The sequence below is a fragment of the Camelina sativa genome, chromosome 2 (assembly GCF_000633955.1).
Source record: "Camelina sativa cultivar DH55 chromosome 2, Cs, whole genome shotgun sequence".
Taxonomy (NCBI): Eukaryota; Viridiplantae; Streptophyta; class Magnoliopsida; order Brassicales; family Brassicaceae; genus Camelina; species Camelina sativa.
In genome coordinates, this window is record NC_025686.1 from 4,961,603 (window position 1) to 4,978,188 (window position 16,586).

General features: G+C 32.6%; 4 protein-coding genes and 1 non-coding gene across 5 annotated transcripts; 3 read left to right on the top strand and 2 right to left on the bottom strand.

The window, feature by feature from the left end:
• Window positions 1,187-2,263, top strand: LOC104717819 (uncharacterized protein At4g22758-like). The gene is made up of 2 exons (XM_010435454.2): window positions 1,187-1,755; window positions 1,876-2,263. Exons 1-2 carry the CDS (start codon window positions 1,488-1,490, stop codon window positions 2,073-2,075), a joined length of 468 nt encoding a protein of 155 aa, XP_010433756.1. The 5' UTR covers window positions 1,187-1,487; the 3' UTR covers window positions 2,076-2,263.
• LOC104717830 (protein cornichon homolog 5) lies at window positions 3,800-4,986 on the top strand. Its single transcript, XM_010435464.2, has 4 exons — window positions 3,800-4,128; window positions 4,274-4,455; window positions 4,576-4,698; window positions 4,775-4,986. Exons 1-4 carry the CDS (start codon window positions 4,057-4,059, stop codon window positions 4,803-4,805), a joined length of 408 nt encoding a protein of 135 aa, XP_010433766.1. The 5' UTR covers window positions 3,800-4,056; the 3' UTR covers window positions 4,806-4,986.
• On the bottom strand, window positions 6,570-9,048 carry LOC104717839 (AT-hook motif nuclear-localized protein 1). The gene is made up of 5 exons (XM_010435474.2): window positions 8,136-9,048; window positions 7,723-7,790; window positions 7,499-7,630; window positions 7,251-7,412; window positions 6,570-7,162 (listed from the first exon to the last, which is right to left on the bottom strand). The coding sequence occupies exons 1-5, from the start codon at window positions 8,611-8,613 to the stop codon at window positions 6,929-6,931; spliced, it is 1,074 nt and encodes a 357-aa protein (XP_010433776.1). The 5' UTR covers window positions 8,614-9,048; the 3' UTR covers window positions 6,570-6,928.
• Window positions 13,140-16,288, bottom strand: LOC104717848. Its single transcript, XM_010435485.2, has 5 exons — window positions 15,738-16,288; window positions 14,833-14,985; window positions 14,598-14,734; window positions 14,272-14,499; window positions 13,140-13,805 (listed from the first exon to the last, which is right to left on the bottom strand). Exons 1-5 carry the CDS (start codon window positions 16,153-16,155, stop codon window positions 13,293-13,295), a joined length of 1,449 nt encoding a protein of 482 aa, XP_010433787.1. The 5' UTR covers window positions 16,156-16,288; the 3' UTR covers window positions 13,140-13,292.
• Window positions 15,007-15,079, top strand: TRNAA-AGC. The gene has a single exon. It is a non-coding gene; the product is annotated as a tRNA-Ala (tRNA).

A 16,586-nucleotide genomic window follows, 5' to 3' on the forward strand; every position in this document is an offset into this window, starting at 1 on the left:
GAAATTCAAAAGCCGTTTTCCGCAAGCGTTTGCGGTTGCAGTTGATTGCGTTTGAAATTTTTTTTTTAACTAGAAACAAATCAATGATAAATATAATGAAATATTTTTTATATATCTTTTACCTAACTATTTTATTCATTAATAATGGGAGAAAATGAAGTACGGATACGATTGATAATATTAAAAAATAAGATTTCAATTAACAATATCCGGAAAACTTGATATAAATTTAATGGCACATCGCATGTAATTTAAAAAAAAATCTAAATAAAAATATAACATTTTATCAGAAATTGAAGAAAATAAGATTATTTGTGAAAATATAAAAACAACTCACGATTGAATCTTCTCAACTCTCGTTTGATCATTACAATTGATGCAAATACTATCCCGCATAACTTATTGAGGGTGTGAGATTTAAGAAAGAAGATCTACGATCTAAAACATATGTTTTGTCATTTATCAAATTACTTGATTAAAGTTTTTGGTAAAAAGTCAAATGCATAAAGTAATAAGTATTTCAATGTGATCTTAACTGTTTTTTTAAATAATTATTTGATTATTTATTTTAATAAATTTTAATTATAAATCAAGTTTAATAAAATTTTTGGTATTTTTAAACATTTATATAATTATATATTATATTTATTATGTTTTAACCACTATTGCACCCGCTGGTTATCCAATCGTAAACTCCCGCAAACCGATTTTAAAATGATAAACTAATCATTCAAAACGATTAATAACGCTTGAAACCGCGACCACCCGCTTTCATATTCTCTCGCAACCGCAACCACAAACGCTGCGGTTGAACCAGTCAGACCCATAGTATTTACAAAAAGCATAATTAGTTATTGTAATCCAATGGTTCAAAAATAATTAAATACTGGAAGACCATATGAAATCTTTGCAGTGCATTTAAATTATAATATAAGAGTGTATATATATATATATACACTGAAATATATATGAACAAAATCAAACATCTATAAAAGTACTTACTAAAACATAAATATAAAATACAATCATTTGTGGAGAAAAAAACAAGGGAGAAAAATAAAATATTAAAAAAAACAAAAATCTAAATTAAAATTATTGGTAAATTAAAAACATAAATTATTGAAAGTATTTTTAAAAGCACATAAAATGAATTCTTAATTTCCAAGCCAACAAACAAAACATCTTTTTTACTTTTGCTTCCTCCGTACTCTTCCCAAAGCGAAGAAGAATCCGAGCAGATCGTTTACCTCTCTAAGATCCGTTCGGAGGTTTTCGCTTGAGCTCCGTCATTGTCTGGATTCTCTTCGCCGTCTTCTTCTTCTTCTCTGATTAATCAACAGGTTATTACATTAGATCGTTTCCTTAGAAATATTGATAATTTAGTCCTTCATGTCTCAAAGTTTATAAGATTGTACCCATACATTTATAAATGAGACAAATTAACCCATTCGAGACAGTCCAATTCGACCAATTGTCTTGTAACTCTAATGCATAGCAGTTTGAGTTTGATTTTGAATTGTAATGGTTGTGTTTGTCTTATTTCTAAATCCAGGTTTACAAGAGAAGCAGCTAAAGTTATGATCAGTGTATCAGTAGAAGGAAGTCCTGGTCCGGTAAGGACTTTGGTTAAACTGAGTTGCAATGTCGAAGAAGTGATCAAGATGGTTGTGGAAAAGTACGGTAAAGAAGGACGAACACCGAAGCTCGATAGAGATCTTACCTTTGAACTACATCAGTCTCATTTCAGTATCCAATGTAAGACTCCATATCTAAGAACCAAACAGATATAGCTTTAAAGTATTTGAACTATTGAGATCAAGTTGTGGAACAGAACAAACATTAACACTAAGTTTTGGATTGTTACTAACCCTGTAGGTTTGGAGAAAACCGAAGTAATTGGTGAAATAGGTAGTAGAAGTTTCTACATGAGAAAGAGGGAACCGGAGAATCGGATTACGGTGAGAAGGAGTCTTCCGTCTTCATCGAATTTAATCGAATCTTTCATCGCACAAAAGATTGGGAGGATCGTGAGGAGGACAAGGAAGATATGGAACATGTTGGTATGTGCTCAATGAACTACAAACCCGTATTTGTTTCATTGATATGTTTTGATGGGGCAACACATAATATTTACTTGTGCTAGCTCAAACTTAATTCAATTGGTTCACTTCTTTGTATAAATGTCTTCATTGTACAACATAGATCTATATATACCTATAGACTATAGGTATATTTATATATTTGTCAATGTACTCTACTACGATTCGAGTTTCTTCATTTTTATATGAAATCCGAATTGTAACAGAATGGTTTCATTTTTTTATATTCTCTGCTACTGCTATGAGTCTTTTGTACCCTGATACTTGTGAGCATTTTTGGTTTACACCCCAGTTTTGTTTCTGGCTCTGGTTTTTGGTTTAGGTTTGGTATATGAGAAACACAAATTAAGTTGTAATCATCTTTTTGGTTTGGTTTAATTTACTTGAGATTTTGCCATTTTGGAGAAGAACCTGCTGATGTAAAAAAAACCCAATGTTTTTCGGGTCTAATTGATTTCGTTTGGTCCATTTCAATTTTGTTCCGGTTTAATGTCCACTTTGACGATTGGCTGATTGCAATCGAGCATATTCAGTTTATTAATTTTCTTTAAAAAGTTTTGGTCAAGTATACACACATATTGTATTTGTTTTTTTTAGTCAACTTATAGCATTAATTTATTTTAATGAAGAACGTTACAAAAGTCACATTAAGGAAACGGATATGCTTTTTAATAAAGGATATTCTTATTTCATACTTGTATAACTATTTAAACAAGCCATGGTCGGTTGACTCAGTTCATGTAGGCCACCGCTCAAATAAATTCAAGCTAATCAAGTCAGAAATATATACATTCTAATATAAAATCAAATGTGAAAAAGAAAACCAAATATATCATGGTTATTTCAAATTTACATTATGAATATTAGAACTAAGAAGTAACTAATGGATGAGAAATTAGTTACGTAGTATATATATATAGGACAGTAATCTCTAATACTCCTATTCATCAAAACAATTTCTCAAAAACCCCTCAATGGTAAAAAGACAATATTACCTTTAATGAAGATTGTTAAAGGTTAAATATAATTAAATCGGTAAATGTTCAATGAAAAACACAATAGCTCAGTGGTTGCGAGTTCCATGCGCATCCGCGCGCCCAGAGTTCGAATCCCACTATGCGAGGTACAACTAGGGTGCGACGGGTACAACTAGGGTGCGACGGGTACAACTAAGATGCGATGGGTACAACTGGAGGTACAACTAAGGCTTCTTTAATGAAATGACGAAACTACCCTCTAACAATTTTGAAAAGAAAATTGAACATACAACTACATCCAGTTGTACTGGATATCCCTTAGTTGTACCTCCAGTTGTACCCATCGCATTTTAGTTGTACCCGTCGCACCCTAGTTGTACCTCGCATAGTGGGATTCGAACTCTGGGCGCGCGGATGCGCATGGAACTCGCAACCACTGAGCTATTGTGTTTTTCATTGAACATTTACCGATTTAATTATATTTAACCTTTAACAATCTTCATTAAGGGTAATATTGTCTTTTTACCATTGAGGGGTTTTTGAGAAATTGTTTTGATGAATAAGGGTATTAGAGATTACTGTCCTATATATCAAGAACGTAATTAATTAATAGGCACGATCAAAATAAGATTTGGTTACTTGCAAGTTGCATACAAAAAGGATTTGATTGTATGTAAAAGAAACAAAAAGATATTTTTGTCAACCCAAAGCCAAATCCCAAATGTCAAACTTCCAAATATGCCATATTTCTCAATTTGCATAGGAATAAATAAGTAGCTTTATCCAACCAGATCCAGTGGGATAATATATATATAATTTTCCTAAATTTAATTCCGTATATAATCTCTGTAAAATATCAGATTATATCTGTATAATTCCTAAAGCTTTGACCAAATTACAACAACACACCGTCCGTATCTCAACGTTAGAAAGACAAGGCGGAGACGACAGAGATTCAACGTTGCAAAAGACGACGAAGGATGGGTGATCTACTCGATTGGATTATCTCCTTTTTATTCCTCGTAACCCTTCTCATCATCGTTATTTACCAGGTTTGATTTATTAATTCGTAGTTTATACTAAGTAAAATATTTAGTTTATGGTAATTTTTATACAAGGTTGGATCAGTTCATCAAAAAAAAAAGAAAAAGTTGTCATTATTTCATCTAAATATAAGTTGCAATGGTATTGATGCAGCTGACATGTTTGGCGGATCTAGAGTTCGATCGTAAAAACCCTTTCGATTCGTCCGCCAGGATAAACCGGCTAATTCTACCGGAATTCGGTTTGCAAGGACTTTTGTGCTTATACTATGTCTTAACCGGACATTGGTTCATGGCGGTTTTCTCTCTTCCTCACCTTTTCTACAACATTAGACTGTAAGTAAATTTTTTTACTCAATCATCATCATGTCGTATTCGAAACTTACCTGGTACTCGGTTCACCCAATCCGGTTTAATTTTGATGATGTTTTCTCTTTGTTTATTTCCTGGTTAAAGGTACGTGAAAAGGGAACATTTGGCAGACGTGACAGAGATATACAATACGAATAAATGGGAGCAAAAGAAACGAGTTTACAAGATTGCTCATATTGCTCTCTCCATTTTCATCACATCCTTTTGGTACATTTCTTTATCTTCCATCTCTATTAATCGATATGTTTACGAAAACAAAATCATAATTGTTACTTGTTTTTAGGTTGATACACTCGGCATTGGGAGACATCTAACGTTGGAGAATCACCGGACTTCACCGATTTTGTTTGCCATGACAAATCATTATGTAGCTCTTCATTTTTTTTTTTTAATGAATTTTGTTGTTCTTTTTTTTCCTCTTGGTATACCTCTTCGGTTCGTTACACAAATCGTAACGACGATTACACATGATTTAATTTATGAATTTAAAATGTATCTTCATTGTGGGAAATTCTTGATCCTTACATTGCAAGGTTCTAGGCTATAAGGTTTCTTGTGTCTCCTGAAACAAGCGAAGCTTGATGTGTTGTACTATAGACGTCGTAGATTAAGTCAAGAGAATCTGTTCTGGCTTTGAATGCTTTGATTGGATTAGAGATAGTGAGTATATCTATTCGGGCTTAGAATGTCTGATCTGGTTCTTGAGCCACCCTAAACAGTTCAAACCAAAACATGTTATTGAATTGGCGAACTTTATTTTATAGGAACTCAGTTCATGCTCATGAGGTTACTACTATATCTTTATGGTTTATGTGGCTATCTCTATGTTCAGACCATTCTTTTCTGGTGGGGTTTGAATTCTAATTACAGAGACATGAAACTAAGCAACAACCTTCTTCGAACCAATTATTCCAGCAAGATTAGTGTTTCTTGGACTGAGATGATTTTTAGTAAGGTTACGCAAAACTAGGTAATGTTTTGGTTACCACAGGAAGCTATGAAACTGTTCTGCAAGATGCTTGAAACACACAAAAAGACTGCAAATGGTTGCATAAAATTAGGCTGCAAATGGATGCACAAAATTGAACAAAATTGAAAAAATAGGTTGAATAAAATTGGGTTGAATAATATTCAACTCATTCATCTCCAAAATAGTGGTTGAACAAGTTGAAGATTTTTGCTGTAGGATTAGTTTATTTTTTCAACTTTTTGGGTTGAACGGGCTGAATAATTTTTTCCAACATCTTCAACTTTTACAATGCAAATGGTGAAAATTGGTTGATTAAATTTTTTCAATCTGTTCAATCTCTTCAACCGTGCAACCATTTGCAGCCTAAAAGAGTTGGAAATATTAAGCTGAACAAAATTGGGTTGAACATTATTCAACTCATTCATCTCCAAAATAGTGGTTAAATTTTTTCAATCTGTTCAATCTCTTCAACCGTGCAACCATTTGCAGCCTAAAAGAGTTGGAAATATTAAGCTGAACAAAATTGGGTTGAACATTATTCAACTCATTCATCTCCAAAATAGTGGTTAAATTTTTTCAATCTGTTCAATCTCTTCAACCGTGCAACCATTTGCAGCCTAAAAGAGTTGGAAATATTAAGCTGAACAAAATTGGGTTGAACATTATTCAACTCATTCATCTCCAAAATAGTGGTTGAACAAGTTGAACAAATTTGCTGTATGATTAGTTTTATTTTTCAACTTTTTAGGTTGAATGGGTTGAATAGTTTTTTCCAACTTCTTCAACCTCTTCCATTCAAATGGTGAAAGTTGGTTGAATAATTTTTTTCAACTCCTTCAACCTTTTCAATTGTGCAACCATTTGCACCCAAAGTGTTTTTTTTTTTAAGCTTAGATTAAATCGTGTGATATTTTGGGTTTTATACTTGGACATGAAACTAAAAAAAGGTTATATCGGGCTAGTTTAGAGTCTGGTGACATGTTTCGGACTTTCGATTCAGGTGTGAGGTTAACGTATATGACCCAAGTCACCCAACATGGCATCGAGTTTGACATTCTGTCAAGTAACACGCTCTGATCGACCTTTACAGGAAAAAAGTTTAACTATATTGAAGGAACTCAAATTGTTTAACATTAATATTAAAGCAATCTTGGTTTTATCTACCTCTGTTTTAGAGAGAAAGATATTACCAAATCGAACAGCCGGGTAACTTTGAACTGATACATGAGTTTCCTATTTTGGTACAATAACTTGCAAAACCGGAAACCATGACCGGTTTTAACAAAATTATAATTAAACAAACAAGATGATTCAATCCGATTTAAATGATGGAAATCCTACATGAAACAATGGGACCAATATATGACCCTAAACCCTAAAACACTACCATTATATTAAACCCCTAATGTGGATAACCAACCGAAACGAACTTGATGAACCGAACATACAGAGAAAGATTGGAATCTTTCAAGTTAAATTGACGTTAATATCCGAAGACTTGTTTCTTGGATCAGGTGCTAAAGAAGTCTGCCATGTATTATTATTCGTAGGAAGAGAAGACACCGAATGGATTGTCCGGTGATCAGCTGCGCTAGATATAGGAACTGCAGCAGTAGGACTCGACAACATGAAATCGTGTTTGTTCTTCTTCGGTTTCTGATCTTGCTGGTCCGTGCCAGCTAGAAAACTTCCTACGACCACCTATTGTATTCAAGACACACAGAATTGAATTTATTTTTTCGGTTAGAGACTTGCACCTTTTTGGACAAGCAAAACATCCTAAACATACCTGAACCGGACTCGCGGCTACTAGTAAACCAGCTACGCCACCACCTACTACACGGCCATCGGGACTTGCTAACGATACGCTCATTCCTCCAGTTCTACTCCGAGTTCCGCCTGAGTCATTAGGCATGAATGAGCCGGACAATGATAATATCTCAAACCGACCCTGAAAGATAACACAAGAAATCATTAAAATATATATTAAATCAACAACAACAACAAATTTTGTTGATGAGATAAAAAATCACATACTTCGTATGTCAATGTGCCACCAGAGGAATCAGGCTGACGAAGTGTAACACTTGAAATAACACCGTTTGCTGATAAAACGCATATGGCACGAGGTCCTTGTTGCGAAAATGAGATTATCTTCATTGTTACATCCTAATTATTCCAAAACACATCATCGAAACTCATATAACTAAGATAAAATAACAAAGGGCCGGATCTAAGAAAAACAGTTTGGATGAACTTACCTCGCCAGTGTTGACTGTGATTATATGAGGTGTGAAATTACCACCGACGGAACAAGGAACCCATTCACCTAAACAAACATGAATTAACGTAATAAAATTGTCACTAATTTAACCTTACTGTTGCATTTAAGAAGCGACAACCAACAACATGACATATATATGTAGATACTTGTAACTTTAGGACACATCCATAACTATAGACAAATTAAACATAGATACAAAACATAGAAGAGATCTAATTTATAAGTTAGAGACCCCACTTATAATAAAAGTATGCATGGAAATGAAATCCCCAAAAACCCCAATTTTTTTTTTTTTTTTTTGTCAATACTCAATAGAGTCAGATTGGTCTACGAAACAAGATTCCGACAAGAAAAAGAAAAAAAAAAAGAGAGCAAAGAAGACATAGTTACCTAAATTCTCAACTTGGTGATGATGATACTTTGGTCTGTTAAAAGAGTTGGTTGGTTTCACTTTACTACGTTTCTCAGAGGCGGAGAAGTCGATGACGTGTGAACCCGGCGGCGGAAGATGCGACGGCGCCGGAGCTGATGAAATAGGCTTAGGAGATAACGCTACAACAGCCCCGTCCGGTCCGTACTTTCTTGGCCGTCCACGCTTCTTCTTAATTGGTCCACCGGGGATACCTTCCATCGCCGTCGTCGTTTCCGTAGATATTTGCGGCGGAGGAGGAGCTGTGTGATGAGACGACGGTTGTGGTGGAGGAGGAGGAGGAGTGACAGAGGGGCCGGGGGGAGATTGGTTTGAGCTTTCTGATCTTGAAGCTACGTGAAAATCTGACGGTGCGTCGGATCTAACCACCGTAACACCGCTGCCGTTACCGACGGTTGTTCTAACAGCTTCTCCGGTAGACTCCATATCTAAAGCCATTAGCTTATTTTTTTCTTGTTTTTGGTTAGTTTTCCTTTATTTTCTTCTAACTTTTTTTCAAGAAAAATCAAAGATTTTGGGTTTTTTTTGATTAAAGATAAACAAAAGATGATTAAGGATAAAGAAATATAATTAAGATCTAGAACAAGAAAATTAAACTGAATATATAAGAAATATATTGCTAAGAACAGAGGTTGGAAAATTAGGAAGGAAAATAGGAAAATGTTGGAGAAGAAAGTGAGGGAAATTAGATTTATTTATGCTATGTCATTTTAGATTGAATAAAAAAAATATTGATAATCTATTTTTTTTTTAGAATCTTGACATTAAATAATGGTATTTGATCATGGATTTGATTTTTTATTGTATGATTTGTTTAATGCTTTCAGCTAATTTCCATCGTAACTTTTTGTTTTTCCATGTCTGTCCATTTTTACTTTAATATTGAATAAATAAAATATTGTGAAAAGGAAATGTGTAATAGCGTGTTACTGTAATATACTAAACTCACAATGAAATTATTTATTAACTTCTTTTTTTAGGAATATATATATATATATTCGTGTTTTTTTAGCTGGAATCCGATGGGAAAGAATTAATAAATAAAAATAATAATTAAATAAGAAAACAGTATAGTAGACAAAAATTAAAGTGGCTATACAAAATTCATTTATTAGAAAAAAAACAATTTGTGAATGACAATGGCCTGCGTGTATATTGGTTTCTCTTAAAATAATAATATACAATTTTTCTTGCCATGGGTTTTATTTTATTTTTAAATACTCAAAATTTTCCAATCCAAAAAATACTTTTCCTTAATTAATAATCGGGCTTTGGAGTAAAGGACAAGTAAAACTAGGCTGCTAAAATGATGAATAAATAAATTATACTAGAAATAACTTAAATTTATTTAACATCTAACAATTAAAGAAGGCCAAAGGCAAGAATGACAATTACATGGGGCCAGCAAAAACGTATCAAATCGCACAAATAGATATATATTTTTGTCATAGTTTTCCTCAAAAATANCTGTAATATACTAAACTCACAATGAAATTATTTATTAACTTCTTTTTTTAGGAATATATATATATATATTCGTGTTTTTTTAGCTGGAATCCGATGGGAAAGAATTAATAAATAAAAATAATAATTAAATAAGAAAACAGTATAGTAGACAAAAATTAAAGTGGCTATACAAAATTCATTTATTAGAAAAAAAACAATTTGTGAATGACAATGGCCTGCGTGTATATTGGTTTCTCTTAAAATAATAATATACAATTTTTCTTGCCATGGGTTTTATTTTATTTTTAAATACTCAAAATTTTCCAATCCAAAAAATACTTTTCCTTAATTAATAATCGGGCTTTGGAGTAAAGGACAAGTAAAACTAGGCTGCTAAAATGATGAATAAATAAATTATACTAGAAATAACTTAAATTTATTTAACATCTAACAATTAAAGAAGGCCAAAGGCAAGAATGACAATTACATGGGGCCAGCAAAAACGTATCAAATCGCACAAATAGATATATATTTTTGTCATAGTTTTCCTCAAAAATATATAAAGTTAGTAATTAAAAGTTCCAACTTCTAATCTTCTCCCCCACTTACCCATTTGTTTCATTATTCCATGGAAAAAATTTGGAGCCCAATTCTTTCACTTGATCAATATTAACATGACAAACGTGATCGATGATGATAGGGTTAAACTCAAATGTATGAAGTTTTCAATCATCTAACGAGTCAAGAAATGTTAGTATATAGGTCAACTTTATCTAGGACGAACATGATTCTCCTAATACATGTTCACTTTTACTTTCATTGAGACCACAGGATCATTCTAATATAGTTTTGGTATTAATTTTATGCATGACAGCAAAAAAATAATGTCAAAATAAGTGGATGTTTAGATTAAACTAAAATAAAATATTTTGTTATGTTTAGTTCTGAATTCTGATGGTTAGTATTTACTATTTACTTACTCCTATTTTATATTGTTTCGTGTAATTGTGGGAATCCGAAGGTCTTTGTTAACTTTTACTTTAATTTTATATTTGCAAACTTTTTAAAATATTAAATATATTTATGTGTTGGCTTTACATTCATTTTTTTCCTTTTACATTTCCCAAAGTCTTCGTCACAATTATAGCTACCCAACTAATTTATGCCCAAAAATAATAAAAAATTTCTAATAACTAATACCATTATTTTATTGAAGTAAAATTGTATAGTTTGAGTTTTTGATTTGTAAAACAGAATAAAATCTTTTAAGGAGATAAACAACGACAGTGGAAAATTTTGAATTAAAAGATTCAGGTTGTCGAACGTTGTTACAGTCACTTAAAATATTAGTAGACATAAATTATTTATTCTGAAAAATATAGCAAATTTACAAATTTCTAAATTATAAACAACTTAGACCTATTTAACTCCTGTTTTAGCTATTCTTCACTTTCTCTAACTATTATGGAAATTTTTATTTTAAAAGTAAACATAATGCAAAAGGCATTTTCTTTTATTCTATTAAAGATTTGATGAAATTATAAATAATTAAATTACAGGAAATGGAAGCAATCATGAATCGTAAAATCATTTAAATACAATTTTATTTTGGGACCACGAAGCATCGAGTCATTGACCAATAGAAATGCACATCTAGTTCTCCAAAAAAAAATTAAAAAAAAAAAGAGAGAAGAAGATTAATTAAATAACCTGGAGTTTTAGATAAGAACGAACCATTTATTAATCGTCTAATGTTTTCTTTATATTTTTCAAACGTTTAAACTTAATCTTTCTGTAAAATTAAATATTATAGTGATGTGCTCGATGTGCATTTCCTCCACGACTTTATTTTATTTTATTCTCTTTTAATAGAGAGAGAGAGTAAAATATTGATTTCACATGGTTTTTTTATTTGGAAAATTTTACATTTATAATTGTGGTCGGCATTTCTGACCTAACTTGGTTACATTATACAGCTCACTGCAAAACATAAAATATTTATAATTTAAAAGCTATATATTTTAAAACAACAATAGTTATTTATCAAATTTTTATTATATATAGTATACACCACTTGATTTAAAACTTTGAACGAACCCAACAAGAAGTTTACATTATTAAGTAACTTTTTTTTAGTTACTTTTCATTTTTCCCTAACTTTTTCAAGGACTTTTTTTTTTTTGTTAAATCTACTCATATTTTTGTTTTTTCCTCTTTTGATGTTGTATTTGTTTTCATTTTTATCAAAGTATGTCAAAGAAATAAAACATTTTTCTATTTATTTTTTTAGTATTATGTAAACCCATTATTTTGTGCGTGTGAATGGTAGTCATACCAAGAAAAGGAAAATATAACGTAATTATAGTGTATTTATTAATATTAGGTGGTGGTGCTGATATTGCATGTTCATTTCTGGTGAAACTGGATTGGTTACAACTTACAACTTACAAGTAATCAATATTATAGCTTAATTTTTTTTATTAAAGAAACTTATCATGGCAAATTGACAATATGTATTTGCAATACCCCATCATGTGAACCTTTTATACAAAAATAATAAAATCATCGGCGTGCTTTTAAGAAAGATAAATAATTTGTTGTCACTTCCATATTCCAATTACAAGAGTTAAATATCCCTTGTAATATTTTATTACTTTTCACCTTTAATTTGTTTTTTTCTTAATTAATCATGTCATTCAAAACCTTCATAGGTAAGTACACCCTTGATTCATCTTAAAGCAATATTTTATACTATTATCACAAATCGTTGACGTTGATTTACATACAGATCACGCGACATTTGTTGAAAATCCTCTAAATTGCAAATCTTTTGATACATGAGCCCACTGTTATTATAGATAAGAGTCATCGAGAGCCCATCCAAATTAAGTCAATCTTACGATAAAAGAACCTCAAACTTCTCCACTAAACCAAAACATTTTAATTTGTATTATGTTTTTTTCGAAAACACCAACGTTTTACTAATGTGTTAAACATGAGTTTGCTTTGTCTATAATATAAGAAACTTGACACAATAATTTGGAATTTGTCGAGCGATAATTCTGAAACACTCGTCATAATTCAATCTTTCTTTCATCCGATTCTAGTCATTGAGTAAGACACTTAGACTGCGTCGATTAGGTCATGACTTACGATTGTTTCCATGCGCGGATAGTTGGAACACTCAAGGAGATGAACTAAGGTTAGCTGTTTGTATTGCCACCAACGGAGGTTATGATGGTCGAATATATATATATATATATATATATATATATATAATTAATACCAATGATTTAAATGTGAGTGAAGATGGTTTAAGTTATGACAAGGGCGATTATTTTAAGAGTACGTAATGTTGATGATGGCAATGCTTGTGAAGTCCTTATTATGCAATATGAGCTTTTACATATGTTATAGTCGACTCTGAAACATGAGATTTATTTAAGTTAAATTAAGTTATGCAGTTAAGAAAAAAACTTCCATTAAAACATAAACAAAGATCAATGGTGGAAACTACATACTAAAACATCTAATATAATTAACTAACCTTAGTTCATCTCTCTTTGAGTTATTCCAATTATTTACATGCACGTATCAAAATATATCCCACAAGTCATAACTCCAACTCCAAATATAACATAAATTAACGACAGCACACACAAATTTCATCATCACAAAGACTCGTTTGTAAAAGGGATTTCTTGGAACTTAAACGAAGCATTGCCCGCATTTTCGCGTTCAAATCTAAACACATCATCATCGGACAATGGCATCACTTGTCTGTCACCAACTTGTCGCGGTGGTATAACCTCACTAAGCCGCGGAAACTCGGTGGAATCGAGCATTTCGCTACTAAACAGCAAGTGAGTCCCAGCACTGCTACTCCTGGGAGGCGAGGAGAAATCTGCCGTGGCAGAGGTGTCCCAGAGAAAGACGTGGAGGCCTATGGGGACTTTTGCGTGACGGTGCAGTGACAGTTTCTGGCTGAGCGAAACCGTGTCGTAGCAGCGAATTGCTCCTGTGGATGAGACCATCCAAGGCAATACCTTCTGGTTACCCACACGGGAAACCACTAGACGACGTGATGCCTTGGCTGCTTCTCTGTACAATGAGCTTAGACCTGATCTTGCAGCTGGTGCATTATCGTCTTCGTGGTCCGTCACTGATGAAACGTAAATGAAACCCTGTCCAGGAAATGTTTCAATTCAAATATTAAAATGTAAATTTTTTTCCTAATTCATTTTTATTTGAAAAGCTCCTGCCAATCAAAATCATGTTACAAAATGTGTCTTAATTTACAAATCAATATATCTTTGGTTTGTAGGATATTTTTGTAGTTGATTATGATTTCATAAAAATTGATGTATTCAACTTAACTTTTTGTTTCATAAAGTTTAGTGTTTTGCTAAATTATATGTAAAACTCCACCTTCATAAAACGATAACTTTTCTAGGTGTAAACAAAATCTGATGTGTGTGAAAACATCTTAAAGTCATAACTCTATAAAGCGGAAGAACAAGATTTTGTTTGGTAGTTTTGTCTGAACGGGTAGTAAAAAGTCCCGAATATTACCAAAAAAATAAAATAAAAGCCATGATTTGAATTTTAGTCCCTAGTGATGCAACAAATTCAATAAAGATTTTTTTTTACCTCTTCAGTGCGGCTAATGGAGAAGCCAAGTTTGGTATCGTCATCTTTGAGTTTGATTTCGAGTGGGAACTCAACACCAAGAGGAGCAAACCAAAGCCTAACCGCTCTCACCACACCAATATCAACTCCATGATAATCCTCGAAACCATAGAGACTTGCGTTTGCAAGATTCGACAAATCCGCAAGTGACGTCGTATTAACCGTTGCCGACGCTGTTTCTCCTGATATCTTTTTTTTTTCCATATAAAACACAATGCAATCAACATTTTCATATCAATCTCTCTACATAGAAACAATGTTACAAAAAAAATACCAAAATCTCTAACCTTTGTGAGCAAAGATTCAGTCTGAATATTCATAAAGACAATAGGAACACCATTAGCTTGTGAACAACTTAACCAAGCATTAGCACGAGCAAGTGTGTCTTCCAAGTCATTATACCGAGAACCTGATCTACCATAAGCTATAGTTTCGGAAAAGATCGTTAAAACATTATTCAAACATAGAGATTTATAAAAATGAATGTGTGACTAACAAGTAAGACCAATGTCTATATATTACCAGAAGCTTTGGGAAGAAAAAGAATGGAGAGGAAATTGCTAGAACCAGAGATCGGTAAAGCTTCTTGCATTCGTCTTTCCCATGGATATGAAACATAACCATCTTGAAGCTTTGCTCTCACCAATGCTTCCACCATCCTTGATCCTCTTGACTCTGCACATTGTTTATCAAATTGGGGATGTAGCTCAGATGGTAGAGCGCTCGCTTAGCATGCGAGAGGTACGGGGATCGATACCCCGCATCTCCACATTTCTACTTTCAATTATTTTTATCAGAAAAGAAAACAAATCATTTAAAAGATTCTTCTTAATATAAAAAAATTAGAAAATAGTAAGATTCGTCTTGGTTAGTTCGTCTAAAGAACTTTTGTTTTTATAATTAATAATCAAATATTCTTTGTTGTTAAAGTTTGAGCGACGAAACAGTCTTATTAGTTTATAATTAATCCTTAAATAATAACATTCCACTTTCAATAATTTTTATAAAATAATGAAACAAATCATGTAAAAGAATTTAAATATTAAAAAATAAGAAATAGTAACATTCTTGGTTTAAATATTTTAAAAATAAATATTCTTTGTTGTTAAAGTTAAAAACGAAACAGTTTTATAACTAATCATCAAATTATAACTCCAAATAAATGAAATCGTTTTAATGTTTTGCAAGACACACAAACATGCTCCTTCTATGTCAAAAACACATTTTATTAGTATGAAAACTTAAGCTTAATACAAAAAGAAAAAAAATCGTACGTATTAGTAAAAACAGCAATAATTAGATTCACCAACTGAGAAACACGACATGAGTTAAAAGGAAAAGGTCAACACGTAAGCCACGAAAAGTCAACCAAAGTACAAAGAACAAAACAAAGAGAAGATATTTTAACAAAACCGAGTTAAACTCACCTTGCAAACCGAGACAATCCGACTCAGTCCGATCCGAAAACCCAACGGTATAATTCGGGTCATCAATGGATCTAAGCATGTACTGTTTCTTCCCGGCGGAGTCATTAGGAACAATACAAGCAGAGAGATCGGAGAACTCATCGGAGCCACGACGAACTCTCACAACAATGGAAGTTTCTTTATTCCTAAAAGAGTTGTGTAGAACCTTTTGAAGCCAAGCTTTGCCCCCTTTGAACGGAGCTTTGAATATAGCCGAACCGGGTCCTGAACCGATCCGGATCTCTTCCACTATGTCTCCGGTTTGAAGCATATCGCCGCTCCATTCTTCGCTTTTGGAGCTTCCTTTTAGACAGTCTATGGAGAGGACCACGGTGTTTCCGGGTCGGGTCGTGGATTCGGGTTGGTGGCTACGATCCATAGAGAGAGGAGCTAAAGAGAGAGTTTGGTGAAAATTCTGATTTCTAAAATGTGGAAATGATTCTGTAACACGGAATCTTCGAGAGAGAGAGAGAGAGAGTAGATGTATATAAAAGTCGTACTTGGCTATGATTTTGTTCGTGCTACGATATTAGGATAATTTTAAATCTTAAACAACGCCACTTGTCATGGAGCTAAAAGCTTTTCGAATTTTGATTTGGTTTTAAATAATTCATTGTTGTATAAGGCTTCTTACTAGTAATAAATATTTGTATAAGATAACGAGACCATAATCTAAAAAAAAAGAACCAAATTTCCTAAACCATCATTTAAGGAAATGGGGAGCTCCTCGGCAGTTCGAGGTTTTAGGGAAATGCGTCATGAAATATTTTCCAAATTTTTTGTTCTTCCTGAAAACTAAACACTTTAGAT